This window comes from Chiloscyllium plagiosum, chromosome 9, assembly GCF_004010195.1.
Source record: "Chiloscyllium plagiosum isolate BGI_BamShark_2017 chromosome 9, ASM401019v2, whole genome shotgun sequence".
NCBI classification, from domain to species: domain Eukaryota; kingdom Metazoa; phylum Chordata; class Chondrichthyes; order Orectolobiformes; family Hemiscylliidae; genus Chiloscyllium; species Chiloscyllium plagiosum.
The window spans coordinates 13223419-13242763 of NC_057718.1; the positions used below are offsets into that span (position 1 = coordinate 13223419).

The 19345-nt window shown below is 41.9% G+C and overlaps 1 protein-coding gene across 4 annotated transcripts in view; it reads right to left on the bottom strand.

Moving 5' to 3' along the window:
* Positions 1-19345, bottom strand: part of zgc:172136 (uncharacterized protein LOC566376 homolog) — a 75660-nt gene that overhangs the window by 25930 nt on the left and 30385 nt on the right. For all 4 annotated transcript variants that reach the window (XM_043695403.1, XM_043695400.1, XM_043695402.1 and 1 more), the window contains exons 3-5: positions 16483-16573; positions 6724-6803; positions 5823-5899 (exon numbers count right to left, since the gene is read on the bottom strand). In XM_043695403.1, coding sequence (XP_043551338.1) covers positions 5823-5899; positions 6724-6803; positions 16483-16573 — 248 coding nt within the window. The remainder of the gene's footprint in view (positions 1-5822; positions 5900-6723; positions 6804-16482; positions 16574-19345) is intronic.

Sequence of the window (19345 nt, forward strand, 5' to 3'; positions counted from 1 at the left end):
TGTACCAGCCTTCACCACTTCCTTTAGCAGCTGGTTCCATACACGCACCACCCTCTGTGTGAAAAAGTTGCCCCTTAAGTCTCTTTTAAATCTTTCCCCTCTCACCTTAAACCTGTGTCTTCTAGTTTTGGACTCCCCCACCCCAGGGAAAAGACCTTGGCTATTCAACCTATCCATGCCCCTCAAAATTTATAAACTTCTACGAGATCACCCCTCAGTCTCCGACATACCAGGGAAAACAACCCCAGCCTATTCAGCCTCTCCCATTAGCTCAAGCCCTCCAATCCTGACAATATCCTTATCAATCTTTTCTGAACCCTTTCAAGTTTCACATCATCCTTCCTAAAGCATGGAGACCAGAATGGCAGGCAGAATTCCAAAAGTAGCCTAACCAATTTCCTGTACAACTGCAAACATGACCTCCTAACTCCTATACCTTATGCTCTGGCCAATAAAGGAAAACATACTAAATGCCTTCTTCACCATCCTATCTACCTTCACTTTAAAGGAACTATGAACCTGCACTCCAAGGTCTCTTTGTTCGGCAACACTCCCTAGGACCTTACCATTAAGTGTATAAGTCCTGCCCTGATTTGCCTTTCCAAAATGCAGCTATTTACCTAAATTAATTTCCATCTGCCACTCCTTAGTCCATTGGCCCATCTGATCAGGATCCCATTGTACTCTGAGGTAACCTTCTTTGCTGTCCACTACCCCTCCAATTTTGGTGTCATCTGCAAACTTACTAAACTGACCTCCTATGTTCACATCCAAATCATTTATATAAATGACAAAAAGCAGCATACCCAGCACCAATCCTGTGGCACACCATTGGTCACAGGCCTCCAGGCTGAAAAGCAACCCTCTACCCCTACTTTCAAGCCAGTTCTGTATCCAAATGGCTAGTTGTCCCTGTATTCCATGTGATCAAATCTTGTTAACCAGTCTACCATGAGGGACCTTGTTCAATGCTTTATTGAAGTCCATATAGATCACGTCCACCGCTCTGCCCTCAACAATCCTCTTCATTAATTCTTCAAAAAACTTAATCAAGTTAATGAGACACAAGTTCCCACACACTATCCCTAATCAGTCCTTGCCTTTCCAAATACATGTAAATCCTACCCCTCAGATTCCCTCCAATATCTTGCCCACCATTGATGTCAGTCTCACTGGTCTATTGTTCCCGGGCTTTTTCTGAACCTCCTTTCTAAATAGTGGCACCACGTTAGCCAACCTCCTGTCTTCCGGCACCTCACTTGTGACTATCGATAATATAAGTATCTCAGCAAGGGGCACAGCAATCTCTTCCCAAGCTTCCTACAGAGTTCAGGGTACTCTTAATCAGGTTTCAGGGATTTATCCACCTTATGCATTTTAAAATATCCAGCACCTCCTCCTCCGTAATATGGACATTTTTCAAGATGTCTCTATTTATTTTTCCACATTCTCTGTCTTCCATATCCCTCTCCACAGTAAACACTGATGCAAAATACTCGTTTAGTATCTCCCCCATCTCCTGCAGTTTCACACATAGGCTGCCTTGCTGATCTTTAAGGGGCCCTATTTTCTTCCTTATTACCCTTTTGTCCTTAATGTATTTTTAGAATACCTTTGGATTCTCCTTAACCCTATTTGCAAAGCTATCTCATACCCCCGTTTTGCCCTCCTGATTTCCTTCTTAAGTATATTCCTACTGCCTTTCCATACTTCTGGGGATTCGCTCAATCTCTGATGTCTGTACCTGACATACGCTTCCTTCTTATTCTTGACCAAAACCTCAATTTCTGTAGTCATCCAGAATTCCCTACAAGTACCATCCTTGACCTTTACAGGAATAGGAACAGGAACATATTATCTCTGTTCTCTCATCTCATTTTTGAAGGCTTCCCATTTTCTAGCCATCCCTTTAGCCGCAAACATCCACCCCCAATCAACTTTTGAAAATTCTTGCCTAATTCCACGAACTGGTTTATCAATAACTAGGTGCCACAATTTCAAAACTGTCAGCAAGAGAGTTAGGAGCGAGATGAGGAGAAACTTCTTTATTCAATTGTTAGTATTTGGAATGCACTGCCTGGGAGAGTGGAGGAGGCAGAATGCATTGGAGGTTTCAAAAGATGAATTGGATATATATTTGAAAGTGATTAACCTAGAGGGCTACTGAGGTAGAGTTGGAGAATGAGACTAGCTACATAGTTCTTTCAGGAGCCGGTACAGACACAACGGATTGAATGGCCTCCATCTAGAACAAAGATCAGTAGAACACAGGAACAGGACCTTCCCCCTAGCAAGGCTACACTGACACATGATATCTTTCTAAATTGAAAACCTTTGCCTCTACATGGTCGGTAGCCCTCTATTTCCTGCCTATTCATGTATCTGTCAAGGTGCCTCCTAAACATTGCTTTGTATCCATCTCTATCACTTCCTCTGGCAGTGCATTCCAGATACTTATCATCCTCTGTGTAAAAAAGCTGCCTCTCACATTTCCTTTAAACTCACCCTCTTTTCCCTCAAACCTATGTCATGTTGTAACCGATATTTCTATCCTGGGAATAATCTCTGACTATCCATTCTACTCTCTCATATTTTTGTGAACTTCTATCCTTCATATTCAACTGAAAACAAACAGAGTTTGTCTGATCTCTCCTCATAGCTCATATTCTCCAACTTATACAGCCCAGAAACAGACCCTTCATCCAACTCATCCATGCTAACCAATTTCCCAAACTAAACTAGTCCCATTTCATAGAAGCTGAAATAGCCGCACAAAGGCAGGTATCCCATCACCAAGTCACCCTTCATTTACATGTATACATAGGCTCTGACTAGCTAGCTCGCAGAGGAGACTCTTTGACACTCTTGTTTATATCTGTCAGCTCAGGGCTCCCTGATTGGCCCCTGTTAACAACCTCAATCAAGAATCTCATTCTATGAGATCCACCTGGCCCTTGTTCAAATCACAGTCGAATCATAGAATCGCTACAGCATGGAAGCAGGCCATTCGGCTCATCGAGTCCACACCGATTGTCTGAAGAACGTTCCATCCAGCCTCACTCCTCCCAACCCTATCCCTGTTACTGTACACTTGCCATGGCCAATCCACCTAAACTGCACATCTTTGGACTGCAAGAGGAAACCCATGCAGGCGTGGGAAGAATGTGAAAACTCCACACAGACAGTTACCTGAGGATGGAAATGACCATGGGTCCTGGCGCTATGAGGCAGCAGTGCTAACCGCTGAGACATCGTGTCCCTCCAGATGCTTGCATCTGGTCCATATTCCTCAAAACCTTTCTTACACATGTGCCTGTTCAAGTGACTTTTATATGATGTAAATGTAACTGCATATGCCACTTCCTCTAACAGTTCATTCTATATACGTACCACCCTCTTGTGTGAAAAAGTTGTTCCTTCGGTCGCTTTTATATCTTTTTCCTCTCACTTTAAATCTATGCCCTCTACTTTTGAGCTGCTGTACCCTAGGAAAAAGCCCTTTGCTTTTCATCTTATCTATGCCCCTTATATATGCTCTTATAAATCTGTATAAGGTAATCCCTCAATCTCCTACGCTTGAGGGAAAAAAGTCCCAGACTATCCAGTCCTTGTTTATAACTCAAACCCTCCTTCTGATAATGTGGTGACCAGAACTGTATGCAACATTCCAAATGTGGCCTAACTAAAGTTCTATATAGCTGCAAAATTACTTGCAGATTTTTATACTCTATGCACCAAATGAAGCCAAGTATACCATATGCTTTCTTGACCACCTTATCCATTTGCGTTGCCACTTTCAGGGAATTGTGGACCTGTAAAGCTATATGTTGATGCTACTGTGGGTACTGCCATTTAGTGTATACTTCTCTCCTGCATTCAATCTTCCACAATGCATCACCTCGCATTTGTCCAGATTATACTCCAACTATCACTTATCTGCCCAAGTCTCCAGCCTCTCTATATCCTGCTATATCCTCTGGCAATCCTTCTCACTATTCTCAGCTCCCCCAATCTTTTTATCACCCACAAACTTATTCATCAGGCCACTAATACTCTCCTCCATATCATTTACATATACTACAAACAATAGGGTGTCCAGCACTGATCCCTGCGGAACACCACTGGTCACAGATCTCCAGTCAGAAATACACCCTTCAACCATTCCTGTCTGTCTTCCATGACCAAGCCTGTTCCGCATCCACTTTACCTAGCATACAAAAATTTTGTACAGGGCCCCAACAATATCCTCACCTGCCTCCCTCAGTATTCTGGGATAGATCCCATCAGGTGCCTGGGGACTTGTCTACCTGAATGTTTTTCAAAACACCCAACACCTTTTTTATATTGACATACCCGAGAATATTAAGATTACCACTCCCAAGACTCACCACCCATTATGTCCTTCTCCATTATGAACATCAATGCAAAGCATTCGTTAAAGACTTCAGCCACTTCCTCCGGCTCCTTGGAAAAATTCTCTCCTTTGTCCTTGAGTGGGCCTACCCTTTCTCTAGCTATCCTCTTGTTCTTTATATCAGTATCAACCCTTTGGGATTTTTCTTAACCCTGTTGGCCAAGGACATTTCTTGTCCTCTTTTAGACATTTTAATTCCTTGCTTAAGTTGTTTCCTGTTTCCTTTATATTCTTTGAGAGCTCTGTTTATCTCATTTTCCTGAACCTGATGTAACGCCTCCTTTTTGTTTTTGACTAAGCCCTCAATTTCTCTTGTCATCCAATGTTCCCGAATCTTACCATCCTTATCCTTCATTTTCACAGGAACATGCTGATCCTGAACACTAATCAACTGGCTTTTAAAAATTCCCACACGAAGATGTGGATTTACCCTCAAACAGCTGTCTCTAATCTACATCCCCCAGTTCCTGCCCAATACTGTGGTAGTTAGCCTTCCCCCAATTTAACATTTTCACCCAAAGACTACTCTTATCCTTTTCCATAAATAACTTAAAACTTATGGAATTGTGGTCACTGTTCCTGAAATGCTCCCCCACTGAAACTTTGACCATTTGGCCAGGCTCATTCCCTAATACCAGTCTAATATGGTCCATTAGGAGAAAGTGAGGACTGAAGATTCTGGAGATCAGAGTCAAAGAGTATGGTGCTGGAAAAGCACAGCCGGTCAGGCAGCATCTGAGGAGCAGGAGAATCAACATTTCGAGCATAAGCCCTTCATCAGGAGTGAGAGTGGTCCATTCCCAAGATGGACTATTTACATATTGTTTCAAAAAAATCCAGGACATACCTAACAAATCCTGTACTGTAAAATTCTATGATCTATAATTCTAATACCTTTTCCATTGTATAAGAGACAAGTGCTGATTGGTTGGCAAGTGGATTCTGATTGACAGAGATATTGCCAGCATTTAATGATTATTGACAGTTAACTGCCAGGCTTTGTTTAGAATTCAAACCAGGTAGATGGATCAGGGACATGTTTCTTTCCATGTGCAAAGATCAAGACCCTGAGTGTTAATGTGTGCAGCTTCCAGTTGCATGAATGCGCTGATGCAACCCCATTGATCATCCTCAATTGGCTGTCAGTGTAAGGGTTGGTTTTCCCCATTATTGGTGCTTGTTGCAAATTTTCTTGATGCATACAGGACAAAGTCTTGGCAAAATATATCTTTTTTCAGCAATAGCGAAGTATATACTCATTACCACCAGAGTCTCTTCATAGGAAAATAATTATACAGCAATTATTTTGTTATGAAGATTTGACCATGGAAGAGTTGTGTGGAAATAGTCACAGAATAGATGCACTCACTTTGTTTTCAAATTTAAAAACGTAACAGGAACTCTGTACCTCATTACTTTTCCATTTTCAACGTAATACTGCACCCTGAAACAAACCATGAAAGGAGCACTAAACTTTTCATTGTTCTGTTAAAAAAAAGGAAAAGGGGAACAAAAAAAAGAGGCAGTGTCACTAGAACATAATAATACATTTCTGCTGAGATTAAAATTCCAATTTAAACCTAACCTACAAGAGTGGGGATGGGGTAGGGACTGTTTCACGTAATTAGCTTTATCATCTGCTGAGTTCAGTTTATGTTCTCTACTTCTATATACCTGGTTTGATTTGGAGTAACATTCTTGGGTCTACCACATTTATAAAGTGCCTTTGCCATTAACAAACCAATCCGAGTGAGTCACATTGGGGATAAAGTGTCAGAAGCAGGATTACAGAAGGTGGTCAAAGATGCTGTTGAAGTGACAAGTGGACAACAGACCCAAATTCACTCCAGAGCAAAACCTCACAGTCTTGCAGCAGATTTGGATCCAATTAGTTCATAATGTCCAGTGGGGGACAGTTAGCTCAGGTCGTTAGAAACCAAGAGTGTGTCACAGAATGACATTCAGGGTTTAACCCCTTTACCAACTGCCCTGGTTTATGGAGGTCCTGTTCCAGGACCTCTGCCCCATGCTTAAAGTGGAATAGGGCCCCTCAAGCTATGTAATCAATTGTCACCCCCTAATGGGACAGCAATATCCATAGTCTTATGTGATTATCTACTGTTCAAATACAAAGATATACAAAATTATTGTGCCACTGAGTTCTCAGTTTTGTTTTTAAAAAGGTACCTAGTGACAGCATTTCAATTGCAAAACAAGACACACAAAAATCCACAAATCAGGCAAACATAGTAATTCAAAGTAGGCTACACAGTCAAAAGTCAGAGCTGCCAAATAATAATAAAGCTTACTTTGCTCATTTCTTTCTTCCATTCCTTGGGGAAATATTTAGTGAGTTTCTGTTCCAAGTCCATAAAAACATGTTCATTGTCTAAAAATGTGAAAATAAACACCTCAGTTACTCAGGATGAGTGAAGGACAATGCAAGCCAAATTGCTGAGCAGCATAATGTCACAATGTGAACAAGAAATCACTTTGTAAATAACAGATGTGTTAAAATGCTCGATAAATCCATCTTGGCTGGAATGCTTTCTGCAACTAGCTCATATTCAGGAGAATGAATGGGTGTGGCAGTAGTAGTGAATTGGGGAGGCATGGAATTTAGAATTTTACCCTCGCCCCAAATTACTGTTGGCCAGGGAAGTAAAAGGCTGTTGGCAGCTTCTGTGGAACTGTGCACTGTCAAAAGCAAAAAGGGAGAAGCAATGAAAAACCTTTCCCCGCCACTCAAAATGTGCTCCACACTCATTAGTCACTCATAAGCTATTTCATAAAACCTGTCACTGCTTAACTTGTACTCAGTCCTTTTGTCCAGTAGTTTTCTTGGGTCTGTTGAAAACCTTCTTCTTAATCCTAGCAGTACCACGGGGCAGCACAGTGGCTCAGTGGGATGGCACAGTGGCTCAATGGTTAGCACTGCTGCCCACAATGCCAGGAAGCCAGGTTTGATTCCAGCCTCAGGTGACTGTCTGTATGGAGTTTGTACATTCTCCTCATGTCCTCTGGGTGCTCTGGTTTCCTCCCACAATCCAAAGATGTACAGGTTAGGTGGGTCAGCTATGCTAAACCGCCCAGTGTTCAGGGATGTGTAGGTTAGGTACATTAGCCATGGGAAGTGGGGGAATGGGTCTGGGTAGGATGATCTTTGGAGGAATGGTGTGTACTTGTTGGGCTGTTTGGCCTGTTTCCACACTCTTGGGAATCGGTTAAAAAAACTCTTTACGTGCTCATTTAATCATATCAACTTCCATTACCCTTAGTCCCTTCTGATTTATCCCAGCAATACTTCCTTAAGTATTTAATGGTCTATTGAACATTTCGCACTAAAAACTAAATATTTTAAACTGTAACATAATTATGTCACACTTTTTTGCATACCTTCCATTCCATTGATATTAATCATCTAATCCTAAATCATCCTCTTCGCAAAAAATGCATCCAAGTTAGCACTTTAGCTGCTTCACAGATGAATAACAAATCCTGTCGAACTTCTACAGATAAGTATACATCTCCATTTTCTCCTGAATCTTTCCCAGAGACTGTCTAACTAATTGCACTGTTCTACAATTATCATCCTGGCCTTGTAACAGGCTTCCCCGACAGAATATTTTGCAGCACTCCTCTGCTTTTGTTTACGAGCCATGAGCACCATCTGTCAACAGGAGGTTCTTTTACACATCACCCTCCTGATGACACAGAGCTTTCAGCTGGTTATCCTATAGCCCAAGGGAGATTCATAAGTGATTAAGTAAAGCAGTCAGAATTGGAGAGCACGGTGCATGGGAAAACACAGAAACGAACAATTCAGCACACTTCCGATTTGAATACGGACACACAAATTCCCTTTCAACTTGATTTCCAACTATTCAGAATTCCAAATCCACAATCTGACTGAAAAATCAATCCACCTTATTGAAGCAGAAAAACAGTTTCCAGACTTCCACTGCAAATTAACTGAATGACCAGCAAGTGTTTCTCAATGAGCACTTTAAAAATTGTGCAATTGAAAATATTAAACTTCCTTCAAATTAAATTCTTGCAATGAAGTAGTACCACACAGGGCTAGAAGCACCTGCATACCATCTCCAATGTTTACTGCATAGAAGGAGGCCATTCAGCCCATCATGCCTGTGCCAGTCAACAAAGATCTGGCCAAGCTAATCCAATTTTGGTCCACAGCCCTGAGGCCTATGCCAACACAAATTAATATCTAAATATTGCTTCAATGTTCCGAGAGTTTCTGACGCCACCACCCTTTCAGGCAGGAAAATTCAGGCACCCAAGTGGAAAGATTTCTCCTCAGCCTCCTTCTCAGGAGTGATGCAGAGATGACTGTGATGAGCAGGATAATCACCCTGCCAGAGTGGCAACTGACTGGTCATCACCAGATGGGAGAGGAAGGCCTTTGAATAAAGGAGCAATTTCAAGAGCAGGTCATCTACTGGGTGGAGCAGAGATCGTGATGGACAGAGGCTGGTGGCAGAGTCTTGCTGCCCATTGCCCTGCACTGAACCGGACTGGACTGGACTGGTTTCAAAAGGAGCAGTCTAACAGAGCACAGAATTTTCCATCCTTCAGGACTAAAACTCGTCAAAAGACCAATAAATTTGAACAGGCAAGTCCCAAATAATTGAGCATGAAGCGTTCACTTCCTGTGGACACTGAAGAAGAAACCAAAGACACACTGACCTGTATTCCATCCCAGTTGTCAAATATCATATCATTCTGTATTACTCTTACCACCATTTCTCCAGCTGCTATTGTTATACATACTTAACAAGTAAGCTGACAGCGCGTTCACCACTTTGAATTGCTTTATAATTTATATGTGAAGCTCAAATGATTAAAGCACCAAGATCCACAAGGGACAGGATGGTTTCAGGTTTGATTTCTACTTTAGTCATAGAGTCATAGAGTCCCTACAGCACCGAGACAGGCCCTTTGGCCCAAACTGGTCGATGTTGAATAAAGTGTCCATCAACGCTAACCCCATTTCCCTGCACTGGACCCATGTCCTTCTAAATCTTTTATTTAGCAGATCTCATCTAAGGCTGAAGTCTAAGGCTAGCATCTAAGGCTAAGAGGGTGCTGGAGTTACCTCATTAAGCTGGAGTAAGAGAACAGAAAAGAGAGAACATTTAAAATACCAGAGTCAAAGAGTGTGATGCAGGAAAAGCACAGCCTGTCAGGCAGCATCTGAGGAGCAGGAGAGTCAGCAAAGGAATTCCTGAAGAAGGGCTTATGCCAGAAACATCAACTCTTCTGCTCCTCGGATGCTGCCTGACCACTGGGCTTTTCCAACACCACACTCTTCGACTCTGATCTCCAGCATCTGCAGTCCTCCTTTTCTCCCAGTTGATTTAAAAATACCAGCCAATGTTCCTGTTCCTACCACCATCTCCTGATCCTTACTCTGAAAGGGAGCACATAATAATGTCACACAAGGTTGGAATTAGATTAGATTAGATTACTTACAGTGTGGAAACAGGCCCTTTGGGCCAACAAGTCCACATCGACCCTCCGAAGAGCAACCCACCTAGACCCATTCCCCTACATTTACCCCTTCACCTAACATTATGGGCAATTTAGCATGGCCAATTCACCTAACCTGCACATTTTTGGACTGTGGGAGGAAACCAGAGCACCCGGAGGAAACCCACGCAGACACAGGGGAGAATGTGCAAACTCCGCACAAATAGTTGCCTGAGGTGGGAATTGAACCCAGGTCTCTGGCACTGTGAGGCAGCAGTGCTAACCACTGTGCCACAATTAGACTGACGTCAAGACTGTGTAATTATAAAATTATACATTTTGTAAAGATGGGCGGCACGGTGGCTCAGTGGTTAGCACTGCTGCCTCAAAGCGCCAGAGACCCAGATTCAATTCTCGCCTCAGGCTACTGTCTGTGTGGAGTTTGCACATTCTCCCCGTGTCTGCGTGGGTTTCCTCCGGGTGCTCCAGTTTCCTCCCACAGTCCAAAAATGTGCAGGTTAGGTGAATTGGCCATGCTAAATTGCCCGTAGTGTTGAGTGAAGTGGTAAACGTAAGGGAATGTGTCTGGGTGGATTGCTGTTCGGAGGATCAGTGTGGACTTGTTGGGCCGAAGGGCCTGTTTCCACAATGTAAGTAATCTAATCTAAAAGAAGGCAAAAATGGACACAATTCTGAAAAGTTAATCCTAGAAGTCACAAGACTGTCCTTTTTGATTCAGTACAGCAGAAAAAAAACAAGCAGACTAATGCTTTATCTCAGAATTAACCACAAAGTGATATGTTTAGAATTAAATGAACCTTGGATAATAACTCCTTGTAGCATGAGAATTCAAAGCTTCTGAGAGAGAAAGAAAAGGAGACAGGAAGGACATTGGAGAGATCTCCAGCGTAATTGACCTTGTTTCATGGAACAATGATTGACCAAAGTTAATACAGCAGCCATATTATTTTGACTGTGGGAACATAAGATATGAGACCATTTTGTCAGAATGTCCTAGGATGGGAAAATGAAAAACACCCTCAGAAAAAGAGTTCTTAGCCATGGGGATGACAAAGAGAAAGACTATCATAAATCAATTCTATTTTCCCAGAAAAGCACAGATGAACAAAATGTGCCATAACCGCATAACCTATGAACAACAAGAAACCTCCTCTCTCTCTCTCTCTCTCTCTCTCTCTCAAAGCCTGATATATTTACTGAGTCTACCTGTACACAAAATTTCTAACTACTCAACCACAGAAACCATCACATCTCTGACTGCAAGTTCATCTCAGAAAGAGAAACCTTTAAGCAAGTAAAGGCTTGCAACAATGGCAGACTGATCTTACTTTTGTCTTCATAAGCATCTTTTCTCTATTATAGGAATATAAAAACAAGAGCAGGCCATTCAGCCTTCTGAGCCTGTCACAGCATTCAATATTGTCCCAACTGATTTAATATTTCAATGCGTTTTACCCACCCCATCCCCACAACTCTGATAGATTTGATTCCCACTGGTGTACAATCTCTTACCTTAAACAGAGTCAAAGACTGGGCTTTCACAGCTCTCTGAGTTAGAGAATTTCAAAGTTCATAGCCCTCTGAATAAAAAGGTTTCTCCTCATGTCAGACCTAAGTGGCATCCCCCTTATTTTTAAATTATACACCTTGGTTTTAACCAGGGGAAACATCTTACCTACATCTACCATGGCAATTCCTTTAAACATTATGAAATAACATCTCATTCTTTGAGACACCAGAGAATACAAGCCCAGTTTATCCAATCTCTCTTCACAGGACAGTCTCGCCTTCCCAAGAACAAGTTTGGTGAACATTCACTGCATTCCCTCTGTGGCAATGGATTCTTTTTGTAGATTGCGAGACCAAAATTGCACACACTACTCCAGGTGTGGAATAACTAAGCTCCTATACAATTGAAGCTAGACTTCACTACTCCTGGATTCAAATCTTCTTGTGATAAAGGCTAACATTCCACCAGCCTTCCTAATAGCTTGATGCACTTGCATGTTAGTCTTATCGACAAGGATACCCAGTCGCTTTATACATCTACACTTTTCAGTCTCTTACCATTTAAGAGGTACCCTGCTCATCTAGTTCTCCTATCAAAGTGGATAACTTCACATTTCTCCATATTATATTCCATCTGCCATTTTTTTACCCATTCACTAAGCCTGTTTGAACTCAACTGGAGCTGCCTTATCTCTCACACATTTCCACTCATTATCCACAATCTGGAAATACTGTACTACACTTGGTGCCCAACTCCAAATCACTGACATTGAGAGTGGGACCCAACTATTGATCCTTACGGTGCCTCACATGTCAGGCTGCCTTTTAACTTTTTTAATCTTTGTACCTGGACTTTAGCTAATCACTGTACCATTTAAAATAAAAAATCAGCAACTTTCATCATTAGTTGGTAATAAAATAATCGTTGATCTGACTTAAAACTAAAGTTTTGCTGTTGGTAATTTTAAATGGGAACACCCCAGAAGATAAAAAGCAGGCTGAATGAGGGAAATTCATGGAGCACTCTGTGGAAATGCCTGATCTGGTTGTGACATTGATCTACAAGGACCTTGTGATTGAATATTTAGATTTACATATAAAGCATGACCTTTTGACTGGGAGATCAAAAAGATGACATAGCTAATTGAGCCATATCCTACAAAGAGTTATCGTCATCAACAGAAGGTAGGTCACTGAAAATAAAAAGGTAAAACAAGTCACTGTCTTAAAGCAACATGATCTACAATGCTATTCATTTCCCCTGATTAAAGGAATGCCATCTACATTCCAGATTTAATGAACATATCACTGAGCTTCATACTTGTAGTGAGTTGTGACAGAAGAAAATAACTTATTTTAATAATAGCTATGCAACTTGTTTAGCTTTAAAGAGCTTTACAATTACAGCCTCAGTAACATAATATCTGAAGTTGTTAAGCACTCTCTGACATACAGATATTGTCTATCAGAGAGTTGTTCCACCTCCCCAGTGCAATAAGGTTCAAATTCAAAATTCAAAATGTTGTCTCTTTCTTTCTCCAGAGTCATAAAATTCCTACAGTGTCGATGCAGGCCATTCAGCCCATCAAGTCACACCAACCCTCCAAAGAGCAACCCTACCCCTGCATTTCCCATGGTGAATCCACTTAATCTGCACATTCTTGGACGCTATGGGCAATTTAGCATGGCCAATCCACCTAACCTGCACACCTTTGGATTCTAGGAGGAAACCCACATAGACACAGGGAAAACGTGCAAATTCCACAGAGACAATCTCCGAGGGTGGAATCGAACCCAGGTTCTGGCACTAGGAGGCAGCAGCGCTGACTGGTGTACTACCATGCCGCCCAGTTCTGTTGCCTAACCTGATCCAATAAATAACACAGACCCAAAAGGAACAATTTGGTTATAGCTCTTGTTCTGATTAATAGAACCTGTGGCTGTGTCCTGTAATATCCTGAAAGCCAAATGTGGAAGGATAAGCCTTTATTTGGAATACATTTTTCACAGAATGTAGTACTACTGATATATGTCTCCTGACTCTACCCATTTCTTGGCACAGTAATTGTCTTTTGAAATGTGCGCTCAAGCCATTTTGCAGAACCGCCTCACTGTGCAGGACTCCTGTTTAATATAGATACTTTAAAATCAACTTGCAATTACACACCTCTGGAGCTGGCGGGGCTTGAATCCTTGCTTCCTGGCTCAGGGGCAGGGACACTACCACTGCACACAACAGTTCTCACTCTATGTGCTCAAGTAATGATCCAATTCCCCTGCACGTATGTAACTTCAATTGACACAATTAACATGTCCTATGGCCGAAATAGATCCCAGTTCAATTCCTGCTCTATGCTGAGTACCAGCTCATAACTGCAAAGGGAATAGGTCACAGTACTTGTCAGTTAAAGAGTATTACAGAACAGCCAGAGTTCTTGCCACTGGTTGCTGAATAAGATACATCCCTGCTGAAGATTGTGGTAAAGACAAAATCTGGACTGGCTGTAATGTGTGCCAAACAAGCAATTGCAAATAGGCTCACATACGCAGAAAGGCAACTCAAACAATACCCTGGAAGGGGACATGTTTGTGGTACTGTTCACCCCAGCAAAAGATTCAAAAAGGGTCAAATTTATGTTTATACATTTCCCTAAATCATATTACGTAGGCTTTAGAGTGTTTTGGGAACTTTAAATTCAGCCCCTCACACCTGCCGCACAATTTCACAAGAAATAAGCAGATATGTACCTTAATTGCATGTTTCAGCCAGCCTCGCCACCCCATATAATGTGATACAGGCCGAGGAGTTGAGAGAATGGTGACTGTGCTAAAAGTAATTCATGTCATGACTAGGCCAGGTGTGGGGTGGGTTTCTCTGCCTCTGTCTGACAATGCCACCTTCCATAGAGGGGAACCTTAGAAATATCCACCTTTTTCCTCTAAAAAGGATTCCCCACTAGTTTGGTTGACAGTCATATTCAATTCATCTCCCGCTCTTTTACTCTCACCTCTTCCCTTCCCTCCCACAACAATGATTGGGTCCTCAGGTCCTCACTTACCACACTATCAGCCTTTGCAACCAATAGTTTGTAAGGCACCATTTCCATCATCTCCAATGTGATACCATGATCATACACATATTGCCGTCCCTTGTCAACATTCCACAGGAATTGTTCCCCCCAGGACACTCTGATCCATTCCTCCTCCATTCCCAACACCCCTCCCACTGTATTTTTCCATGTAATCACAAAAGGTGAACATATATCCTCCTCTCTCCAACGTCCCAGACGTACCTTCCAAGTGTGGGAGTGATTTACCTGTACTTCATAGAGTCATAAAATCCCTACAGTGTGGAAGCAGGCTGTTCAGTACATCAAGTCCATGCTGAACCTTAGAAAAGCATCCCACCCAGACCCTACCCCCTACCCTATCCCTGTAACCTTGCATTTCCCATGGTTAATCCACCTGGCCTGCACATCTTTATATTGTGGGAGGAAACCGGAGCACCCAGAGGAAACCCACTCATATATATGGAGAACGTGCAAACTCCACATAGACAGTCACCTTTCATTTGTTGTTCACAGTGTGATCTCCTTGAAACTGGAGAGATGAAATGCATGCTGGGAGACTGCTTTGCAGAACACCTGCGCTCTATCCGCAAAAATGACCCTGAGCTCCCAGTTGCCTGCCACTTCAACACCCCACTGTGTTCCCACGTCAGAATTACTGTTGCAATGTTCCAGCAAGCTTCAGTGCAAGCTCAAAGAACAACATCTCACTTTCTGCCTCAGAACCCTACAGCCTCTAGAACTCAGCATCAAGTTCAATAACTTTCGAGCTTGATTCCATCCTTCCATGTTCTTTCACCCATCCCACACCTGGTCTTGTTATGACATGGGTTGCTTTTAACAGTCACCCATTCTCACCTGGTTAAAGACCTATTATCCCATTACATAGTTCGTTTTCAGTACAACTCACCCAGTTTCTCCAATTCTTAACTTTTATTATCACTTATTTGGCTTTTCGTCTGACCTGATCTACGATCAGCAATCCCCCATCTGTCAATCCCTTTCGTATCTCTCTCTCTCTCTGAGCTCCACCTCCATCTACCTTCTTCCTCAACCTCGTCTTCACTATATACATGATCTTGTCCTAGCTGTCAACAGTTCTGATTAAGAGTCACTGGACTCAAAACAATGACTCTGCTTTCTTCCAATACATGCTGCCAGACCGGTAGAGATTTTCAAGCAATTTCTGTTTTTCTTTCAGATCTCCAGCACCTGCAGTTCTTTGTTTTATTTTAATGGAGTGGGCTCAATGGTTTGAATGGTTTATTCCTGTTGCTACTTTATAAGTTTCCAAGTATTCGTTACAGTACGGTTATATAACTCAGTAGTGATTGGAACAATGTGGATCTTCACAGCAGTTCAGGCAGCATCCAAGGAGCAGTAAAATCGATGTTTCGGGCAAAAGCCCTTCATCAGGAATATTTCTGATCAAGGGCTTTTGCCCAAAACGTTGATTTTACTGCTTCTCGGATGCTGCCTGAACTGCTGTGCTCTTCCAGCACCACTAATCCAGAATCTGGTTTCCAGCATCTGCAGTCATTGTTTTTACCACAATGTGGATCTTATTGGCTATGAGAGCCTTGATCGGGGTTGTTAACCTGGGCCAAGCAGGGAGCCCTGGCTGACTGATATAACAGGGGACCCAGTGAATCTCCTGACTTCAGGAACTGACTCATAGCCAGTGCACTTGTAAATAAAGGGTGACTTTGTGACGGAATATCAGCCTCTGTGCAGTTATTTCAAACCCTCAATGGGAAACACTGAAATCCAATTATGTTTTTAGTTAGTAAAGTCCCAGAAAAAGAAATATTTAGACCAATCATAAAAGCCACAGACAAACTGAGCAAATGATTATGTAATGCTATCATAAATAGGCAAAATAAAACAAGGGTAAGAATCATTCCCTGGACATTTCGTTCTCTGGAGGTCATCTTATTTTCTCACAAAAACATGTTGGAAAATATCGAAATCACATCTTACTTTGCACCACGCTCAGACCAAAGAAGTGACCCTCCCTGATCTTCAGCAAATCACAGACTTGATTGTAGAGATCCTGACCTGTAGCTTTTACCTATAAAATAAACAAACATGTCAAAGTCAGGAAGGCACAGTGCAAAGCATTTTAAACCAAGTTTCCTGGTCAGTCTGCCTCCAGCTCTAAATGACCCTATGCCAGTACGTACTCACAGCTACTGGAGGAGATTAACAAAGTAGTTTAATAGATCAAAACATTGAGGGAATAAAACACAGTAACTGGCAATGTGGAATTAATAATCTACACTAGTAATCATCACTATGAGCCCAGAGAAGTCATTATCATTCAAAGTTTAGAAGGTATGGACATCAGATTTAAATGCTGAAAGTAATCATCTGCACTCTTAGATGTCTTCAGACTGAGCAAACGTCCATGTTAACTTAAATGAGGGTTTCGGTTTAGCCTAGACTGCCAGCATAATTAACTCTAGTGCCTATGGGCTGTAAAGGACCATGTTACATCAGGGTGTTCAGATTCTACTCAGTTCCTTGTGAAGGCAGCTCCAATGGTCAAAATTATTCCAAATCAGTCACTGCCAATTTCAGAGGAGAGTGGAGATGGGAAACAATGCACTGGGTGAGGTGGTTGTGCTGTTGTGGGTGACACACATGTAGCACTTTACTGGAAACCCTCAATGCTGATACTTGGTTTTCAAACTGAACAGGGCTCATCTCCCCTTGCAGTTCCAAATTTGAACACAAAAACAATTCTATTCTTAAACTCATCTTGACAAGACTGCAACAGGTTATTTAGTGAGAAAAATAAATATTTATAACTAAATGTGGGCAGTGTTAACTAATGCATTAGATCAGAGCATTCATTTTGAAATGTGTATCCCACAGTCAGGATATTGGTACATTAGTTGGTGGATCACAGTATTCACGTATTAACTGGAGCAAATTAGCAAAGTGACCACATCTGTGAATTCCAGCAGTGGCTATAGTTCAAAAGTAGTTCATTGGCCGTGAAGTACATAAAGAATTGAGGGTTATGGGGAAAAGCCAGGAAAGTGTTGTGAAGGATTATCAGATGAGCCATGATCTCATTGAATGGCAGAGCAGACTTGATGGGCTGAATGGCCTACTTCTGCCCCTAAGTTTTATGGCTCTATAAGGTTCAGTAAGGTGCTATAAAATTTGATTTATTTCTCTACTGCACGAGAGAAAATGCTCAAAGACCACTGCAGAGTTCTGAAACAATCAGGTTAAATATATATGAATGAGCAACTTCAATATTTTGAATTCATTATTATGTATCAAAATGTTTGTTAAAAATTGTTGAACATACAGCTGCTACACTGGAGCAGAAATAAAGACTGAACGAAACAGTTCGCTGTAATTGTAAAGTCAAGACTAGTGAGGAGGGTTCTTCCTAGTCTTTAAAGAAACCTGCAAGCATTAAAAAGGAAATAAAAAGAAAATGCTGCAAATACACAATAGTTCAGGCAATAACCCAACAAAGAAAAGACACAGCAAGTTGCATGTGGCTCTTTAAACCAGTGCCAGGGTTCCTAGTATTGCTCAGTAATCCCTCTGCCAGGAATAAATAGGATCAACCTCACCTCTGATTCTTCTCATACTCCACTGAACGGCCTTCCAATTCTCCCCTTCAAAACCAGTGTGTTGCTTATAGTAAAACTGTATCCCAGCAAAAAGAACCACCTCTGGGAGAGGGCAGATGGGAAAGGGGGAATAAACAGAGAGCAAACAACAGTAGTCCCCACCACTCGAAGAAATTGGCACGTCTTTGCTTTTTAACAGTTCTCAATATGGAACTAAATTAAATCAAGGAAATTCTAATCCTATGTTTTTCATGGCCCATACTTAAACAACGTGATTGAAATATCTACATGAAAATGAAAATTTACTTGTTGATTTTAAATTAGAAACCGAAAAGCAGTTAGCCTCCAAACAATCTTAAGGGTTTGAGTGAAATATAAACGTAGATGAAGAAACAAAACAGCATTGTTTGGTTGCTGCCTCTTGCTGTAATCTTACCTGTACTGCTGGAAGCACGGCAGTTGGCTTTGTATCCAGTCGTTAAGGAACCTAGTGAGATTGTACCAACATTGCAGAATCGTACAGTACAGATGAGGCCTGTCAACCAATCAAGTCCCCATCAACAAAAAATTAATCTAAACCTGCACTGGTCCCTCTTTCTGACAATTGGCCCATAGTCTGGAGTGTCATGACATTTCAAGTGCCCATCCGAATTCCTTTGAAACATTGTGCCCACCTTAACCATTCTCTGTGGCAAATTCCAGCACATTCCAAATTCCCACCACACTCTGGATGAAAAGGCTTTTCCTCAAATCCTTTCTAACCCACCTGTCCTTTAACTTAAAATTATCCCTCCTCATTACTGACTTTTCAACTAAGGGGAACAGCTGCTTTCTTTCCACTGTGTTAGAACATAGAACATAGAACAGTACAGCACAGAACAGGCCCTTCAGCCCACAATGTCGTGCCGACCACTGATCCTCATGTGTGCACCCTCAAATTTCTATGACCATATGCATGTCCAGCAGTCTCTTAAATGTCCCCAATGACCTTGCTTCCACAACTGCTGCTGGCAACGCATTCCATGCGCTCACAACTCTCTGTGTAAAGAACCCACCTCTGACATCCCCTCTATACTTTCCTCCAACCAGCTTAAAACTATGACCCCTCGTGTTAGTCATTTCTGCCCTGGGAAATTAGTCTCTGGCTATCGACTCTATCTATGCCTCTCATTATCTTGTACACTTCAATTAGGTCCCCTCTCCTCCTCCTTTTCTCCAATGAGAAAAGACCGAGCTCAGTCAACCTC